Genomic DNA, 20,724 nt, shown 5'->3' on the forward strand with positions numbered 1-20,724 from the left:
TAAGGCAGTCGGATACCTTGTAGTCTTACTCTACTGGTAATACAATGTTTCTGCAAATCCCAACAAATAGCAGCCTGTCGAATCAACAGGCGCTGAGCTGCAGTACCCAGCATCGGCCACTAAACCGTGTACAGAGCTGCACCGTTCACACACGGTTTACATCTAGCAGCGTCTGGAGGTGATAACAGCTAGTCCGTGGGGGTTACAGAGTATTGGACACCCACCAATTTTTTATTGCTGGCCCATCTTAAAAGACAGCTCGTCAATATCGAAATGGTGGACAAACCCTTTAAAACAAGTCTGTATAATGCACAGAGGCACAGCACTGTACAGCAGGCAAGTCCACAACACAAACACAGGGCACTGTTCAGTTCATTGTGCTGGTCTTTGCATATTCTGAAGGTACACAGTAATGTGACTATTACCACAGAGGGGAGTAATTGTACTTAGAATAAATCAAAAGGAGATAAATGTAGAATGATATATATGAAACTATAAATTATTCAAGTTGGAAAAAAAAAAAAAAGACCAGAAGAGAATTTCCCATCCAAGCGATGATCCAAAAACCCAATCACTTATTTTCCAAATGAATCCAATTAGTCCCGCGTGTGACCCGCGAGCCCATCTGTATGTGCAGGCCTTAATGTGCACCGCTCGCTCTCACTTCACTTTGAAGTATGATGCAGATAAATTTAGTTTAATTTCCAGCAGATCTCACTATCCATTTTCCAAATGAACCATCTGGATCAGCCTATTAAAATTAATTTATAACCTAACACAAAAAAAACATGTTGGCTCCTCTCAAACTTGCCAAAACTTATAATTGTTTTTGAGCTTTGTGATCAGATGAAACCCATTTTGGGACTCGCATGTAATAATCTGAAGCGGTGTAGTCTGTGAGCCTACATGAAGAAGCCCTGTTTGTTCCAGGCTTGCGTTTGTTCACCATCCTTCAATAATCCATTGGTAAAGTAAAATAGTTAAAACACATTTCTGAGAGTTTTCACAACACAAGCTGCATAAATTAAATAGATTTCTTAGACCTGCCGAGACTGGTGTACTTACTGTGAATATACATTTCAGCATTGCTGTATAAAGCTGAATTCACATGTCTGCATTATAAGGTCTGTGCATGGACCATGAATGTCTGGAGCGACCATGGGTGTCATGACCCACACTTTTTTCTTTTTTAAATACAGCCATCGGCACACCCTTGGGCCATGGTGACTTGATAGATGAATGATCTGTAGGAAGATCAATCTTCTGTAAGCCTAGATAGGACCACCAGGGATTTCTCTACTGTTATCTTGAATAGTATCAAGCCATCAGGTTGCTGGTCGTCTTCTTCGTCTTGTTCCTCCTATTCTTCTGACCAAAACGTCCTTCTCCAATGATTGGATACATCATACAAAGAGCAAAGTAGGCAAGTGGTAGCTTGGTGATCCTTGCTTCGAGTGACATGTCTGGCTTGATTTCTTGCCATCCATGGTATTGATACCATCCTTCTCCAGCACCACATTTCGAAGGTGTCGATTCTCCTTCTGTCTTCTTTATCATCCAGATGTTACCACAGAGAAGACCAAACTATGTAGGAGACCTATCTACGTCGCCAGTGAAATGTTCCTCGATTTGAAGACCTTGTCCAGTGACTTGATTGATGATTTGCCCATAGCTATTCTCCATTGACTTTCGGTGTCATCGTTGCACCTTGACCCGCACTAACCGCCTCATATATTCCAGGAATGCCGGCATATTTTGGTCAAGAAAGGCATTTAAAAGTCCTCCATGAACAGGTTAACAGTACTACATTTTGGAGACACTGATGGGATATTAATCAAGGAATTAGTCCATTTGCTGTATGTGAATTCGGCAAGAAATTGTTCCCCTAATATGGGGCAATTAGCACCTGTCTCATGGGGTTTCTTTGCATTTCTCTGGATCAACATGTTTACCCTCTCTACCTTAAAACTATGAAACGTTGAATATAGACATATGATTGAGTGATTGAGTCTAATCCTTTAAAATGTTAACTTAATCACTACCCATCTACCCTTACTGACAGCTCCTCAGTGTCCCTCCTCCACTACTGAAACCTTACTCTGCCCAGAACAAGCTGCAGCCTGGACTCATGAGCCAATTCATTCTATGGCTATACTCCTAAAATGTTCATGTAAATATCAGGATTATACAGCCATTCCGATAATGTAAGTACATCAGTCTCATCAGGTCTATGATCTAGTTTGTAGATTAAAATATCACCAGATTTCACAATGCATAAATAATGCTTGAAGTACACAATGTACTAAAATAAAGCCTAAAATAGTGTTCAATTGTGTCACTGGGGTTTTTGGGTCAGATCAATAGAGCTTATATTGTGCCTTAGTTTACTTCCATTTTAATACATTTTGCATATAGGGATAGAGAGGTATTTCTCAAAAGAGAGAAACATGAATTAATGGCTTCCTAATATTGTATATCCCAAGGTCTGCAGTTGTATTACGTCCGAAACTTCCTACTCCGCTTCCCAGGTTAATTTCACCTTAATATCTGCATTTTTACACACAACTATGATCTGGATACACACACACACACAAAACTCAAATTCTCTCGACACCACTTCTTGGGCGTGAACAAGTTGCAAAATTGCATGCACAAAAATTTTGCAACTGCTTCCCCCAACCCCCCCCCCCCCCCCCAAACATAAAAAAAGGGGCAGCTTAGCAAAGAAGGGTTTGGTCAGTCATCAGATGATGCATTTAAAGGGATATTCTCATCTCCAAGATCCTATCCCAATATGTAGTAGGTGTAATAATATTTTTAGCAGAACTATACTACATTTCTAATTGGAGGTATTTGCTATGTTGCTTACCCCATGTGCAGGACATTGCAGTAGCATAGGTATCCATGGCTACGAACACTAACAATTAACTGTCACTATATGAGGGGTCGTACCTAAGCTACTGCAATGCCCTGCACATGGGGTAAGCGACATAGCGAATCAGGAGAACTATACTACATTTTTAATTACAGTTATTTGCTAATCTTATTACTACTACACCTACTACATATTGTGACAAGATCTTGGAGATGGAACTACCCCTTTAACATAATGTAAGTACATGGTAGCTGAAAGCCAAAAGATGGATGATATTTATTAAAGAGGTAATCTGTCTCGACTTGCTTACGCAATTTTGGGAAATTTAGGTCAGAGATTCTTTTCTGTACAGCCGTAAAACTCTGCGCAGGAAAACTAAAGTGACGGCAGCGACCTACCTGTCTGAGCGTATTCTTCTCTGGAATAATCTTCCTAGGGGGTTCATCTCGATTGCAATCTTCTCGTTCGGAGGCAGTCTGCAGGAAGAAAAGGAAAGTCAATCCCATAAAACGGTCAGAGGTAACAAGTGGACAGGAGACAACATGGAAGCCGTTACACAGGGCGGTTTTGCTCACTTTCAGGTCACTGGGTGTCTTTTTAATGGAGTAGCACAGAAAGCCGGCACACTATGGCGTTGGGGTTGTTATTTTCTAGCTCAGCTTGAAAAAAACAAATAAAATGTACCAACAACAGAGACAATGGTTCAGCTATTACACGTTCGCAGGATCACGCCCCACTGTTAGCAATTGTTGTAAGCGGAGGATGGGACCGCAGGAAGATACGATTGTCATTAACGAGGACCCTTTGTTTCTCAAAGAAGAAGAAAAAGAAAAAATAAATAAATAAGAAGAATAAAAGTAAAAGCTATCCACAAAGTCTTAATTACATGCAAGACAAATCCATCAATACTTCATAGCAAAGACAACGGCCTCTAGTGACTCAGAGCCCCAAGCACTCAAAACAGAGCTAGAAGACTTGCAAGGGTTTTCTCTGCGCTTTAACTGGTTAGTGACCATGATACCTTGCAGTTTAAAGGGGGTTGGCTGAATCTTTTTAAGGAGCCCTTTTCCATTTGGACATATGGCTTTATGAGCCAGCGAAGAGAAATGTCAAAAGTACCTACAGTACCTGCACCTGGGATAGCCATGAGTTCCAGACTTATTTTTACTTGTAGAAGTAGCAGCGCGGCTGTATAGGCGTTTGGCCCCCGATAAAAATGATACCTTTTTTGTAGAGATCCGATCTGACAGTCATGAGAAATTTACTGTAGAAGCCAAATGCAAATCAGGCTTGAAAACCACTAGGGGGCGTGTCTATGCATTCGGAATGCTTCTCCCCAGTACACTGACACGCCCACCTAGAGCACTTCCCGTCTAATTTGCATATGGCTTCTACATTACATTTCTCATGACTGGCACATCAGATCTGTACAAAAATGGTATCATTTTTATTGGAGAACAAGCATCTATACAGCCAGACCACTGTCTCCATATATAAAAATATGATGACAAATTCCCTTTAAATTAATGCTATGTACTATAAGAGACCATAATGAATGGCTGGCAGCAACCTCCTCCAGATACCTGATGATCAACAAGGTTTTGGCTGAAAAGCCTAGTTTAGGAGAGAAGACCGATTTTCCTTCAATTGAGTATTACTGGCAATTCTCCAGAGGAAAAAAATACAAATTAGTTCTCTCCTGAAAGGAAAGTGCCATTCATGAAGATATCTACCCTGGATGTCCAAAACTTCAATAAGCTTTTCAACATGACTGGGGTTATTAGCCAAGGCTGACACAGATCTATGTTACTGGGTACTTGCCTGTCATCAGTGCAAAGTAGAGTTTGGCTGGCTGAGATGCCCCCTAGAGATAGATCAAGGCTATGAAATTCAGTCACTGTTCTGCACTGACGAGGGGCAAGCAGCCCATAGTACCGAAAACTTTATTGGGGTAGAGATAGCTATAGTGTGTGTAAACATGAAAACCTCTAAAAACTATAAATTTTATTCTGATTCTTTTTTAAAAAACACCAAATACCCATGTGATGTGCAGGTTAAAAAATTTGTCACTATATCCAAATCAAACCAATATCTCTCAGGGAGTATTTTGCAAATAAGAGACAATGGAAATAGATAATCAGATATGGGCCAGTAAAGTCTTATACATGATAAACATTCATACACAATATAGACTTACGTCTGCCCCATCACAAAACGCCTCCACTGATACTGCCTGTCATGGAGGATGGCACCCTAGTATACGAGTTTGGCGCCCCCATTCAACGGTGGCCGTCCCTCACTTTCCCTGTTAAGCCCTGATAATGTGGGGTATAGACAGGTAATGAGTGACTGCCTAATCTAATACACTTTTCATACTATGCTAGTAGATAAATAAAGAGAGTACAACATAATGGCAGTATCAGTGGAGGCGTTTTGTGATGGGGCAGACTTAAGTCTATATTGTGTATGAATGTATCATGTATAAGACTTTACTGGCCCATATCTGATTATCCATTTCCATTGTCTCTTATTTGAAAAATACTCCCTGATGAATTTTTTAACCCGCACATCACATGGTTATTTGGTGTCTTTTAAAAAAGAATTAGAATTAAATGGATAGTTTTAGAGGTTTTCATGTTTACACACGCAAGTAGCCAATAAAAGCGATCTGGAGATGGGTGTCTTGTTTGGCCAATATCTTGTCATGTTGTGAGGCTGGTCAATGTCTTACAGGGTCGCTACCAGCATAGATGGCGCTAGTGAGATAGTCCGCTATCTCATGGAAGGAAAGAGAACTAACCAAGAGCTTTGAAGTATGAAGCATGACTTGGGGCTCTCTCCCCTTCTGTAAAAGAGCCATTTTGTATACTTTTCCTAGGTTACATTGCCCTCAACACAAGCTGGATCTCTGCGGAATCAATTCAACGGACAGCGCCATGGTTATTAATTAGTAGACACAGGAACATGAGGATTGGGTTGTGTTTTTGGGAAGTTTTAAGCGTCTCCATTAAAGTCAAGCAGTTGACAACAGATCTGCCACTGAAGCATCACAGATTTTCCTCCCACACTCCAAAGACCTTCTGATAGGGAATGTAGATCGTGAGCCCCAATGGGGACAGCAATACTGATGTCTGTAAAGGGCTGTGGACTTAATGGAGCTATAGGAGTAAAATAAATAAATATGTTGCCGCCTACTTATCACATAGCCGGAAGAATGGTGGACAGTTACCCGAAACGCTGTTTTTACTGTCAACTTTGCGGTAAACAAAGGAAAAGGCAAGAGAGTGATCTGTATTTTTAAGACAATCTGTCACAACGTTTTTTCTTCCCCATCTGAGAGCAGCATAAAAGTAAGGGCAGAAGCCCTGATTCCAGCACTGAGTCACTTACTGTGCTTCTTGCTGTAGTTTTGATAAGACATTATTTTCCTGTTATATCACTGAGATGACTAGCAGAGCTACAACTAGGAGCCTACGAGATTCCGCTACCTCCTCTCCCCACCATTGATTGGCAGCTTTCTGCCTATGCAGAGCATAGAACGAGTGATATTGTATAGAGTTCATCAGTGATTTTTTTTTTTTTTTATCTAAATTACGCAAAGTCGTCCTGTAAGTGACCCATCGCTGTAATCCATCTCTATTTAACACGGTGCTCAGAAAACGAAGCATAAATCTGTGGGCAAAATCCCTTTAAAAACTGAAACTTCCACCAACATCCCCCAAAAATTGGTGAAGAACGGTGCTCTTCAACCACATGGTGCTTACAAGATGTCTACACTCCTTACCGACACACCTGTAGCCCGATGGCGATGTTGGCACGGCATCTCCCAGTTTATGGCCACCTTTAGATGCCACCATTCCTCTCGCCACAGGCAAATCATGCTAATGTTTAGGCTCTGAAATAAACACTTTATTTATGACGTATCGCCAATATGTTCCAGACTGAAGCAATCCATGTGCGTTCATTTTTTAGACTACGATGGCTGTGCTCAATATGTTGCGAAGTGATGTGCCATAACATCCCGTCACTTACTGCATAATGAGGAGATAAAAGTGGCGACGTGCTCCAGTCTAAATCATCTTTTATGATTACGACCGCTGGCTGTAGGCTGGTCCATGCTATAATTCAGCACCCATCTGTACGCCACACATTGTAAGGCAAGTGTCAGTGTAAATGCTTATTTAATGCAGAGGAATCGGCTGATTGCGTTGGTATAGTACTGTACTGTGCACGTTTTTCCTCTTAGGATCAATGTATGATGAAGAGACTGAAAGTACGCAAAATATTCATCAATGAAGTGATCCGCAATCTGTACACATACAAAATATTCAGGACCCGATTTATCGAAGCTTAAAAAGCCAAAATTCCAGCATAAAAAGCTTTGAAAAGTTGGAAAATTTGGGGGAAACTCGAAGCTGCGCTGAAACGTTGCGACTTATGCTGCTCTCACGCCATTTTCGCTCAGCTACGACAAAGTGGGCATCAATTTCAAAAAGAGCAGTGGCGCACCCTATACCGCAAATCTTACTCCAGTCAGACTGGAGTAAGATATGTGGAAAAAAAAAATAAAAAAGTAGAGGCGCTGGGTTTGATGAATTAGGGCCTTAGCGTAGTAATTTGGTAAACACGTTCGGGTATTTTGGCTCTCCCATAAAAATGAATATAGAGAGTAGCGCATGCACCACAGCATTCTCCATTCCATCAGAACGCAAGGCGGACCAAAGATCTTAAAACAGAAATGGGTTTTGACGCTGGAAAAGTATCAGATATTTATGGCATATTCTATCAATAAAGGCCCTTCCTTGGGAACTGTGTAGTTAAAGGGGTATTCCCATCAACGAGATCCCATTCTAATATGTAGTAGGTGTGATAATATTACCAAATACCTCCAATTAGAAATGCAGTATAGTTCTTCTGATTCGCTACATCACTTACCCCATGTGGGCATTAGCTTAGATATCAATGGTAACGATCAATAACTGTCACTATATAAATGGTCGTACCTATGGATACCTAAGACCACTCAGTGACATTTAGTTGTTAGTGGTAATAACCAGGGATACCTAAGCTACTGCAATGCCCTGCACATGGGGTAAGGGACATGTAGTATAGTTCTTCTGATTTGCTATGTCGCTTATCCAATGTGCAGGGCAATGCATTAGGTTAAGTATCCATGGTAATGACCACTAACAACTGTCACCGAGCGCTAGTAGGTATCCATAGGTACGACCATTCATATAGTAACAGTTAATGGTCGTAACAATGGATATCCAAGCTACTGCAATGCCCTGGACATGGGGTAAGTGACGTAGCGAATTAGAAGAACTATACTACATTTCAAATGGAAGGTATTTGCTAATATTACTATAATTATACCGACTACATATTGGGTTATGATCTCAGAGATGAGAATAGCCCTTTAATTAATTATAAGGATTATCCAAAGTCAGGAAAAAAAAAAATGATGTTTGGCTTCAAAATAGGATGAAGTAAAGTATGATAAGCTTCGATATCAGAGAACACTCAGGACAAATGTGAGAAGAAGAAAAAAAAAGTGAGGATGAACAGCAATACCAGACAACCCACAAAATAAGTGGCACTCTTTCAGAAGAACAAGAAAGAAAAAAAATAAAACACTGATCATTCCCACTTCTGAACCTCAATTCTTCTTATCTGGACCGGGCACAATTTCTAGCATGACGTAGTATGAGAATACGACCACATATAAGGCAAAGCTCTCAGTTTGCAACCCAACATACCCAAAGCTCCACACAACCTTCTATGTGGCCAAAAGGCTGTACTGTAGCCAAAAACTGTGGAGCGCAAACAGCGATACGAGACCCCTGAACACATACAATTATCACCCCTGGATTAGCCATTTGCTACCTCTGTTGCTAAACCCAATAATAAAACAACTAAAAGGCAGATTAGAGATTTTAGATTAAATAATTGAATGGCGGGCAATGTTTCCTCCACCCTAAATATATATCGGCATAAATGTTTTCTTATCCACATTGCGTTATCCCCCCTTTCTCCAGCGTCATTTACGCAACATTTAAAAACCATTTAAGGAGCCAAGGAGCCGGGTTTTATGGCAGCGCGGATATTTGCATGTATCAGAATCCTTAATCCTATTTGGAGGTGTCAGCGAGGCAGGATGCAGCCTTGGATAGGAGAAGCCCAATCTGGCTGGCAGATGGATAGGTTGGTTATAGCTACAAAACTATAATTTGCCTGAAGGCACAATTCAGTACACTGTTAAAATGATATTAAGCCTCTGTCAAAGCTGAATCATTTGGATCTCCTGTATGGAAAAAGGAAGAAAGAGCAGAAATATATAAGCATATATTAAAAATGCTGTGATAGAGCGTCTACTCCATATACTGTATACACAGATATAAAGGCACATATACAATAATGTCATACAAGTATTAATGCAAGCACACAACGGATATAAAGTATATACAGATCGTATACAATGTGTATATATGCATATATCCATGTATTGCACTCTAACACATTACCCAAATATATATTGTACATTATATATACACACAAAGTGCATACATTATATATATATATATATTACACATACACACACACATATACACACACACACAATATGAATGTATATGTGAGCATATGTATGTGTGCACAATATATGTGTATACTATGTGCGTGTATTATGCATGTACACATATCTATACACACATAAATATATATACATATACACACACACACACACACACACACACACTAGTCATTCGCACATAAAACACAACTAAATATGTAATCCAAAAACAAATGTGGAATATATACTAACAAGAGACACATACAATACATTGACATCTGCACACTATACATACGTTAATATCACACACCTACATACCAGCATCTATATAAAACGCCCCTTACATACACACAGTAGACATACGTTGGCATATAACACCCACATACAAGCATCTATATAAACCGCACATTATACACACAGCATATACCCACAGACACATGCAAGCATGAAACCAGGAGTACCTCTGGATTGTGAGAGGGTCTTTTATACCTTGGATCTGAGCTGCTGGAGCAAATTGTAAATGCTAATATAATCATTCTCTCTCCTGAGACATTAGCAAATAATCAAATGAAAAAACCAGGATCATAATTTACTGAGATTCGGGCGACTCTCTATGCAAATTCGACTTGTTATTGCCGCTGCCTCGTTAATCTATCTGAATGCCTTTGACAAACTCCTGTGATTTATTAAGTCCTGACAAGTCCAATGTGTGTATATTCTGCTAGATTGACATTATCATTAAGAGTGGGTGGACGGAGAGCACATGAATGGCGGATATTAGGCGCTGGTGTCTGCCGCACAACAGCTGAGCTGCTCCTGTGCACAAAGCCCCTGAGCGCAGGCTCTTCCCATCTCGCCAGCCATTCATCATCTCGATGTTAATTGGCCCAGGCTTTAAGCAAATTTTCAACACGATTTAAAGGCCTGATGACACTGATTACTGACCCTCTTCCATACGGTGCCTATTGATTAACCTGACAAAGATGAGGAGCTCAGTGTGCAGGCCTCACCACTGCAAGACGAAGAGGGTGGGTGGGGAAATAAAGATATACTAATGTATACGCCGTGTCACAGCATTTATCACCATTTCTTATGATGCGTGGGTCAAATCCCAAATCTACAACAGCCATCACTGTGCACAGTGTCCTCATTGGGGCACAAATGGGAGGGATGGAGGAATTCGGCCAGATTAGGGTTTGTGGACACTGCATCGGCATCGGTCCGTAGGATTGTCGGACACATTCCACTTATGTCACTATTTACTCAAAGGGACGTATGTTGTGTAATGACCACGATGTTCAAAAAAAAATCCCATGTAGATTTTTTTATTATAAATATTTTAAGAGACCCGCAGAATAGATGCCATCTGCAAAGAGCTATGTGCAATGTAGCCATGACGTCACCGCTGCAGCCAATCCAGGGGCGGAGAAACATAGCTGGGATAGCAAGTTCCTTCTGTGTGTCGTCTATACAACCCTTTGGGCCAACTTTTTTTCTGTTTTATAGAACTCCCATTAAAAACACACAGGGAATTTTATGTAGACACTTTTTATAACTCTACCTCAGCTGTTTGAAGGGGTGGAGAGTGACAAGCCAGGCCTGGCATTACAGAGTGAGGAGACTTGTAGGCCATGCACGCTCCTCTGGGAAATAAAATATGCAAATTGACTCTTCAGAGAGGAAGAGGACTGGAACTCTAGTGCCACCTACTGGAAGTAGCGATCCTAAAAGTCAATATCGACCCTTGCTATATGACTTAGGATAAAAGCCAATCCAGAATCTCAGTTTGCAGGCATGGCATTTCGGAGTGTTGCCCCTCATCAGTGAAAAGTAGGAGATTGTGGAGAGTGACAAGTCAGGTATGGCATGACCAAAGAGAAACGCTACCCATTAGACCAGTCATAAGCCTCTCTCCTAGCCAAATCAGATTTCATATTTTCATGTGACAAAGCTCGTTAAAGGGTTGATATTGACTCTTCGGATTGTTAATGCCAATAGGTGGCAGTAGAATTCTAATCCTCTTCCTCTCTGAAGAGGCAATTTGTATAGTTAAGGCCACAAAATTTTGGCACTTGTTGCTGCACATAAGGCCATTCCCGCTGACTGGCCAGAGCAGAAAGCATTTCATTACAGGGAATCTGTCAGCCGGTCTATGCTATGTAATCTGAGGGCAGCATGAGGTAGGGGCTGACATACAGGATTTCTGTGATGTGTCATTTATCAGACTGTGTGCTGTTTCAATACAATGAATGTTTTATCAGCAGGAGATCATCACTGTCCAGACTGGTGCCATGTACTTCCTGGTTCAACCCCCGCCAGAAGCACCAATTAGCAGGTCACACTCAATACACAGTGTACACAAAAAGCTGCCAATCAGGGGTGTGGGTTTGGTTAGCTCTCTGAGCTTTGCTACATCTAAAAACTATGATCACAACTGCTGCACGCAGTAAACCAAGTGATACATCGCTGGAATCAGGGTCTCTCTTCCTACATTATGCGGCTCTCAAATGAGGTGGTGACAGATTCCCTTTAATAAATATAGTGCAAGTCACGAAAGAAGAGTTTTTTGTGCAAATTGTGCCCCATTCTGAATACCGGCACGTTTATCTAGATACCTCTTCCCCATTACTGTGGGTGCAAAATTTTAGCATCAATGTACATCAACCACAAAGTATTCTAAAGACGAAGGTTCAAGTCGCCACATGTTTGATAAATTTGATGTATAAGACATATGGAAAGGAAAAAAAAGGGGTCAACTAAAAAAAATAAATAAATAAATAAAATTGCAAACAAACAGTCAAACCCACAATATCCAATAAAACTTTGTGTAACCACCTCAGTCTAAGTGACCCAGACGAACTGTAGAACGCTGTTACATTGAGAAAAATACACTATTAAGGGAACAATTAGGGGAATTTATGTGCAGGTAATTACATAAAAATGAGACTTTAGTTTTTTAACGCCATAGATGTAGGCTTTAATTTTCTGAACTGTACTAAAAATGATTTGTGATCCGCTCGCCGTCGGTTCCAGCGCTGTATCCTGGGCGCTAATTATCATGAATGTTCTCCACTGTATCAAAAGAGTAAAATTAATTGTTACCACTTATAAATAATCAACCAATGCGATGTTCAGCGATGGCTCCATCTGCAGATTTGTTTCAATGAGGAATTAAAAAAAAAAAAAAAAAAAAAAAAAAAGCTCGGTAGACGAAAGTCTAATTACTTTTATTTAAAGACGGCCTCTAATACACAGCGTAAATGAGCTCCTTACAAAAGATCCATTATTTATTTATCTGGTTACTATGACTAATAATCCAGCGTGCAAAAGTTGTATGCAAAAAAAAAAACACAAAAAAACTGTTTACTCCTAGAAATGTGATTAATAAGACAATCCTTAATTGACTCCAGAAATACTGATCTCACTTAAAACAACAAATTTTAATCTTTACTATTTAATATTTAAAACCCATTTTGCCACGTTTGTTAATATAATTTACTTTCTGCGCTGGTCGGGGGGATATTTACATTTATAACAATCTGAAAATGTATAGTCAACGGATAGAGGAACACTTTGTATAAAGTTTGATTTTATCCCTACAAACAAGTTGTTTTTTTTGTTTTTTAGCTAAAAACTCCATATAAATTAGTCCAATCCCCCCCCCCCCAAAAAGGAAAAATAAAATATTATATATATATATATATATATATATATACACACACACACATACATACATACACACACACACATACACTGCTCAAAAAAATAAAGGGAACACTTGAACAGCAGAATATAACTAAGTAAATCAGACTTCTGTGAAATCAAACTGTCCACTTAGGAAGCAACACTGATTGACAATCAACTTCACATGCTGTTGTGCAAATGGAGTAGAAAATAGATGGAAATTATTGACAATTATCAAGACCCACTCAATAAAGGAGTGGTTCTGCGGGTGGGGACCAAAGACCACATCTCAGTACCAATGCTTTCTGGCTGATGTTTTGGTCACTTTTGAATGTTGGTTGTGCTTTCACACTCGTGGTAGCATGAGACGGACTCTACAACCCACAGAAGTTGCTCAGGTAGTGCAGTTCATCCAGGATGGCACATCAATGCGAGCTGTGGCAAAAAAGACATGGACAAACTGGAGCAAGTTCAGAGAAGAGCGACCAGAATGGTGACTGGTCTGCAAACCATGTCCTATGAGGAACGGTTGCAGGATTTGGGAAGGTTTAGCTTGCAAAAAAGAAGACTGAGAGGAGACTTAATAGCGGTCTACAAATATGTCAAGGGCTGTCACATTGTAGAAGGATCATCTTTATTCTCATTTGCACAAGGAAAGACCAGAAGCAATGGGATGAAACTAAATGGGAGGAGACACAGATTAGATATTAGAAAAAACTTTTTGACAGTTAGGGTGATTAATGAGTGGAACAGGCTGCCACGAGAGGTGGTGAGTTCCCCTTCAATGGACGTCTTCAAACAGAGGCTGGACAGACATCTGTCTGAGATGATCTAGTGAATCCTGCTTTGAGCAGGGGGTTGGACCAGATGACCCAGGAGGTCCCTTCCAACGCTACCATTCTATGATTCTATAAGGTTTGCTGTGTCTGTCAGCGTAGTGTCCAGAGGCTGGAGGCGCTACCAGGAGACAGGCCAGCACACCAGGAGATGTGGAGGGGGCCGTAGGAGGGCAACAACCAGCAGCAGGACCACTACCTCTGCCTTTGTGCAAGGAGGAACAGGAGGAGCACTGCCAGAGCCCTGCAAAATGACCTCCAGCAGGCCACAAAGGTGCATGTGTCTGCACAAACGGTTAGAAACCGACTCCATGAGGGTGGTATGAGGGCCCAACATCCACAGATGGGGGTTGTGCTCACAGCCCAACACCGTGCAGGACACTTTGCATTTGCCACAGAACACCAGTATTGGCAAAGTCGCCTCTGGCTCCCTGTGCTCTTCACAGATGAAAGCAGGTTCACACTGAGCACATGTGACAGACGTGACAGAGTCTGGAGACGCCGTGGAGAGCGATCTGCTGCCTACAACATCCTTCAGCATGACCGGTTTGGCAGTGGGTCAGTAATGGTGTGGGGTGGCATTTCTTTGGAGGGCCGCACAGCCCTCCATGTGCTCGCCAGAGGTAGCCTGACTGCCATTAGGTACCGAGATGATATCCTCAGACTCCTTGTGAGACCATATGCTGGTGCGGTTGGCCCTGGGTTCCTCCTAATGCAGGACAATGCCAGACCTCATGTGGCTGGAGTGTGTCAGCAGTTCCCGCAAGATGAAGGCATTGAAGCTATGAACTGGCCCGCCCATTCCCCAGACCTGAATCAGATTGAGCCCATCTGGGACATCATGTCTCGCTCCATCCACCAACGTGACGTTGCACCACAGACTGTCCAGGAGTTGGCGGATGCTTTAGTCCAGGCCTGGAAGGAGATTCCACAGGAGACCATCCCCAACCTCATCAGGAGCATGCCCAGGCGTTGTAGGGAGGTCATACAGGCACGTGGAGGCCACACACAATACGGAGCCTCATATTGACTTGTTTTAAGGACATTACATCAAAGTTAGATCAGCCTGTAGTGTGATTTTCCACTTTAATTTTGAGGGTGACTCCAAATCCAGGCCTCCATTGGTTAATAAATTTGATTTCCATTGATGATTTTTTTTTTTTTTTTTTTTTTGCTTTATTATCAAAAACACACATGCATATAATTGGTATCGCCACGTTCAGAATCGCCCGATCAATATAAAAAAATAATTAATCCGATCGGTAAACGGCAGAACGAGAAAAAAAAATTCTAAACTCCGCAACATTGCAATAAAAGCCGTCGTACAGTATCTACCCCAAAATGGTATAAATAAAAACGTCATCTCGGCGCGTAAAAAATAACCCCTCACCCGGCCCCAGATCACGAAAAATGGAGGCGTTACAGCCAGGTCTTAGAAAATGGCGCTTTTTTTTTTTTTTTTTTTTTTTTTTTTTAAAACAAACCTTTGGATTTTTTTTCACCACTTAAATAAAAAAGAACCTATACATGTTTAGTATCTATGAACTCGTAATGACCTGGAGAATAAGAATGGCAGGTCAGTTTTAGCATTCAGTGAACGTGGTTAAAAAAAAAAAAAAAAAGCGAAATTGCACTTTTTTTTTCAATTTCACCACGCTTGAATTTTTTTTCCTATTTTCCAGTACACGATACGGTAAAACCAGTGATGTCATTCAAAAGTACAACTTGTCCCGCAAAAATAAGCTCTCGCGCGGCCATACTGACCGAAAAAAAAAAAAAGTTATAGCTCTGGGAAGAAGGGGAGCAAAAAACGAAAATGCAAAAACGTAAAATGCTCCGGTGATGAATGGGTTAAACTTTATTATTTATTATGACATGATCATTATTAAAACATAAGTAAAAAAACAAGTGCTTCCCAACATAAGTGCGAAGGTATTGAAAACCACCTGTACACATTATTAGAGAAATGGTAAGTAGAAAAGTATAGCAAGTACGTGCATATCAAGGTATGATTAACATGATGTACATGAATGGTATACCCATACTGAATAATACCAACAAGTGCACAATATTTGATATATACACACAAGTTTTAGCCTTTGAAGAGCATTATGTACAAACATGAGAACAGTCAGAATAATGCAGCAGACACCTACATCCGTAATATGCTCATATCCAAACATGCACAATATCATGTACAATTTCAAATACTGTTACCTCAATAGTGTGATCTGCACTGGTGCCGACCCAACGCGCGTTTCGTCTTTTCTTCAGGGAGCATAATGTCATGTGCTGTGCGTGAGGTCAAAGTTTAATTTTTATGGTCTAATATACTCGAAAGTTTTTCTGGGTAAATCTTCCAGTGGAAAAATTTTGTTATGTAGACCTTATTCAATGTAACATTATGGCACATAAGTTTAGCATTCCCAGTTCTTCACTTCCCCAAATTTTTCAATCAGGAGGAATCTTTTTACATTAGATTGCCAACAGGCTCATCCAACTTTTATCTTAATGCCAATGACAGTATTATGTGCTTGTACACGTGTCCATATTGGAGCAAGTTCACATTAAGAGCCATCAGACTACCTACGTACACAAGGTATTTCTTAACCAAAATATTTCTTCAAAGGGAGAAAAGCTACACACAAATGGAGTCCAAAAACAGTCTATACGTCGGTGCTTTGAAAAAGTATTCACATACCGTGAACTTTTCCACATCTGTTCACATTACACCCATAAACATAAATTAATTCTATTGGTATACCAATCTCAAAGAAACAAGTACTTGTAAAGTGTAAAGGAAATGATATAAATAATTATAAAACTAACTATAAATCTGAAAATTGTGACTTGCAATAGTATAACTACAGCTGTTCTGTGAAGGCCTCAGAGGTTTGTTTCAGAACATTAGGGATCAAACCGCATCATGAAAACCAAGGAACACACAAGACAGGTCAAGGATCAAGTTGTGGAAAAAGTAAAGCAGGGTTAGGTAATATAAAAAAAAAAGCTCTGAACATCTCACGGAGCACTGTTCAATTTAGCTTCCAAAAATGGAATTAGTATGGCACAACTGCAAACCTACCAAGGCATAGCCATTAAATTAAACTGATATCCCAAGCAAGAAGTGCACTAATTAGAAAAGCAGCCAGGAGGCCCTTGGTCACCCTGGAGGAGCTGCAGAGGTCTACAGCTCAGGTGGGAGAATCTATCCAGGGAACAACTATTAGGCCACATTCACACATTCAGTATTTCACATCAGTATGTGTAAGCAAAATCCAGGATTGGGTGAGAAATGCAGAAGTGGTTACGTGTTTCTGTTATACTTTTCCTCTGATTGTTTCACTCCTGGTTTTCGCTTACAAATACTTATGTAAAATACTGAACAAATACTGAATGTGGCCTTGATTGTATACTCCACAAATCAAGGCCTTTATAGAAGAGTGGCATGAAGAAAGACATTTTGAAAGCAAACCATAAGAAGTCTGTTCACAGTTTACAAAAAAGCCATGTATGGGGACACAGCTAGTATGGGGAAGAAGGTTCTCTGATCAGATGAGACCAAACTAAAACTTGTTGCGCTAAATGCAAAGCGCTGTGTGTGGCGGAAAGCTAACACTATAATCACCCTGAAAACCCCATCCCAACAGTTAAACATGTTGGTGGCAGCATCATGCTCTGGGGATGCTTTTCTTCAGCAGGGACAGGGAAGCTGGTCAGAGTTGACAGAAAGATGGATGGCGCTAAATACATGGCAATCCTGTAGAAAAACCTTTTAAAAGCTGCAAAAGACTTGAGACTGAGGCGTGGGTTCACCTTCCAGCAGGTCAACGACCCTAAACATATTGCCAGAGCTATAATGGAATGGTTTAGATCAAAGCATATTCATGTGTTTTAATGGCCCAGTCACCATCCAGACCTAAATCCCATTGAGAATCTGTGGCAAGACTTGAAAATTGTTGCCCACAGACAATCTCCATCCAATCTCACTGAGCTAGTGCGAGTGTGTAAAGAAGAATGTGCAAAAATTTCAGCTTTTAGATGTGCAAAGCTGGTAAAGACATCCCATAAAAGACTTGCAGCTGTAATTGCAGCAAAAGGTGGTCCTCCAAAGTATAGACTCAGGGGGCTGAATATAAATGCACGTCACAATTTTCGGATTTATATTTTTAAAATATTTAGAAAACCATGCGTCACTTCCTTTAAATTTCACAAATACTTGCTAATTTTTGTTGGCATATCACATAAAAAGCAAATATAAAACATTTAAGCTTGTGCGTGTAATATGATAAAAAAGTGAAAAAGTTATGGGGTATGAATACTTTTTCAAGGCACTGCACACACTGGGTGAAACTCCGGTTAAAATAATTATTTTGGTTGGCGCAACTGACTGACTGACTGACTGACTAATGTGTTTGGATCAGACATGTTGAAATTAAACATGCCCGATCCCTCCTACCCACATGAGATCTACGGCTGGCAAAGGCATCGAGCATGCATGTACATGGAGGGAATCGGGAGGAATAGTGTCTTAGAAGTAAATTAAAATGATCCTGACCGAACAGAGGAAGTGACACCAAATCTAAAGTCCATCCTATAGCCCTTCGCAGAGAACCTGATTAAAATGTATTCTTCTCTGTTGGCAGTCCATGAAGGCCGGAGAGTCTGACTACTGTGCTCTTCAATGGAATGACAGGCGACTAATCCAGAAAATATATCTGTCTCTGATAGCGCAACTGTATCTTTAATACCTCCAGTTCTGAGAACCCCCAGAAACAGATACACGTATGTGTGATGATATTAGCAGCTACTTTACGAGACGAGTAGGTTGTGTTCTCGAAGTTAATCTTACAGTCCCCTTGTTTCCTAGTACAAAAGATCTGCACAAAGCAAAACTGCACAGCATGTATTATATGGCCCAGAGCTTGGATTTATTGCCCTGCTGCTAAGTGGCACCCTATGTTTAAGCTAAAGCTCCTTGTTTGCTGTCATCACAGCTGCAGTTGCCAAGAACAGTTAAAGTCATGGCATCAAGTTTCAGCAGACAATACTTCCTGGACATTGGCAGGAATCGCACTTTCACAGTCATTTCATTAAAATGTCAGTAATGGACCGGGGCATTTACTACCAGGGCAACGTTGTTCTGTAATTGGAAAGTATCATGCACTGAAAAATAAAACCGCTCTGATGTATTTGCACACTTGCCAACATTTGAGAACAATTTCCAGAGACACTTTCATTTTGGGCAGGTGAAGACACAGATGTAAACAGAGATTGTGGAGCTCATGTCTGACAAGTATAAAGTCTCTTTACCTAGCAAATCACGACTTCTGAAACTAAAAGTTCCACTATTTCTTGCTAATCTACCAAAAGTATATGGTGCTGTTATCTGCATCAGCTCATCGCGATTCAGATCCTGAATATGGTGCTGTTATCTGCTTCAGCTCGTCGTGGTTCAGATCCCGAATATGGTGCCGTTATCTGCTTCAGCTCGTCGTGGTTCAGATCCTGAATATGGTGCTGTTATCTGCTTCAGCTCGTCGTGGTTCAGATCCTGAATATGGTGCTATTATCAGCATCAGCTCGTCGTGGTTCAGATCCCGAATATGGTGCCGTTATCTGCTTCAGCTCGTCGTGGTTCAGATCCTGAATATGGTGCGGTTATCTGCTTCAGCTCGTCGTGGTTCAGATCCTGAATATGGTGCTATTATCAGCATCAGCTCGTCGTGGTTCAGATCCTGAATATGGTGCTGTTATCTGCTTCAGCTCGTCGTGGTTCAGATCCTGAATATGGTGCTGTTATCTGCATCAGCTCATCGCGATTCAGATCCTGAATATGGTGCTGTTATCTGCTTCAGCTCGTCGTGGTTCAGATCCTGAATATGGTGCGGTTATCTGCTTCAGCTTGTCGTGGTTCAGATCCCGAATATGGTGCTGTTATCTGCTTCAGCTCGTCGTGGTTCAGATCCTGAATATGGTGCTGTTATCTGCTTCAGCTCGTCGTGGTTCAGATCCTGAATATGGTGCTATTATCAGCATCAGCTTCTCGTGATTCGGATCCCGAATATGGTGCTGTTATCTGCTTCAGCTAGTCGTGGCTCGGATCCCAAATATTGTGCTAGTAATCTAAGCAATTTAACGTTTATGTGCGGACCAAAGTTGAAAAATGCTATATGGGAAGAAATGTGGACCACAAATAGTAAAAATATGACTTTCGAAGGTGAAGTTTCCAGACAAGTTTTCATAAATTAAATTTTAAAATCCAAGACTGTAATCCTATTATATAAAAAAGGTCTTTCTCCACTTATCAGGGATCATTACCTCAGCTCCCGCCATCCTGAACTGTTAAATCATCTAAAATTCACTGCTTAAATATCAGACAGGTTTTCAAATTCACTGAGAGATCAGGTTACATGCTGCCTATACAAGTCTGTGATGAAGGGAGGAATACACTAGAGGCTTCCCTACAAGGTCTACAGCGAAGAGGACATAGTGTTTCCCAAGTCTCTCTTGCACAGAAGTGGCAGCATGGAGGACAATGTATAGCAGTACTGAGTAGTGTAGCTGTGAATCTAACACTTGTCATCAGCACTGTCTCTGACTTTCGCTCGCTCAGCTGTAGTTTCATCCTCCCTCTTGCCTTCTCCATAGGTCATCAAAAGAAGATCGTCCAGATCGGACAACCGGCAACACCATCCATCAACTCTATAGTCTAGGATTATACTGTAGTAACCCAGAGCTGCCACTAAAAAAAGCGT

The 20,724-nt window shown here is 40.9% G+C and overlaps 1 protein-coding gene across 1 annotated transcript in view; it reads right to left on the minus strand.

The window, feature by feature from the left end:
* BTRC (beta-transducin repeat containing E3 ubiquitin protein ligase) overlaps nt 1-20,724 on the minus strand; it is a 192,258-nt gene that overhangs the window by 124,065 nt on the left and 47,469 nt on the right. Inside the window, exon 2 of the mRNA XM_073685287.1 lies at nt 3,274-3,351. Coding sequence (XP_073541388.1) covers nt 3,274-3,351 — 78 coding nt within the window. The remainder of the gene's footprint in view (nt 1-3,273; nt 3,352-20,724) is intronic.

This window comes from Phyllobates terribilis, unplaced genomic scaffold (assembly GCF_046119375.1).
Source record: "Phyllobates terribilis strain yellow unplaced genomic scaffold, ASM4611937v1 Scaffold_5__5_contigs__length_657084704, whole genome shotgun sequence".
Taxonomy (NCBI): domain Eukaryota; kingdom Metazoa; phylum Chordata; class Amphibia; order Anura; family Dendrobatidae; genus Phyllobates; species Phyllobates terribilis.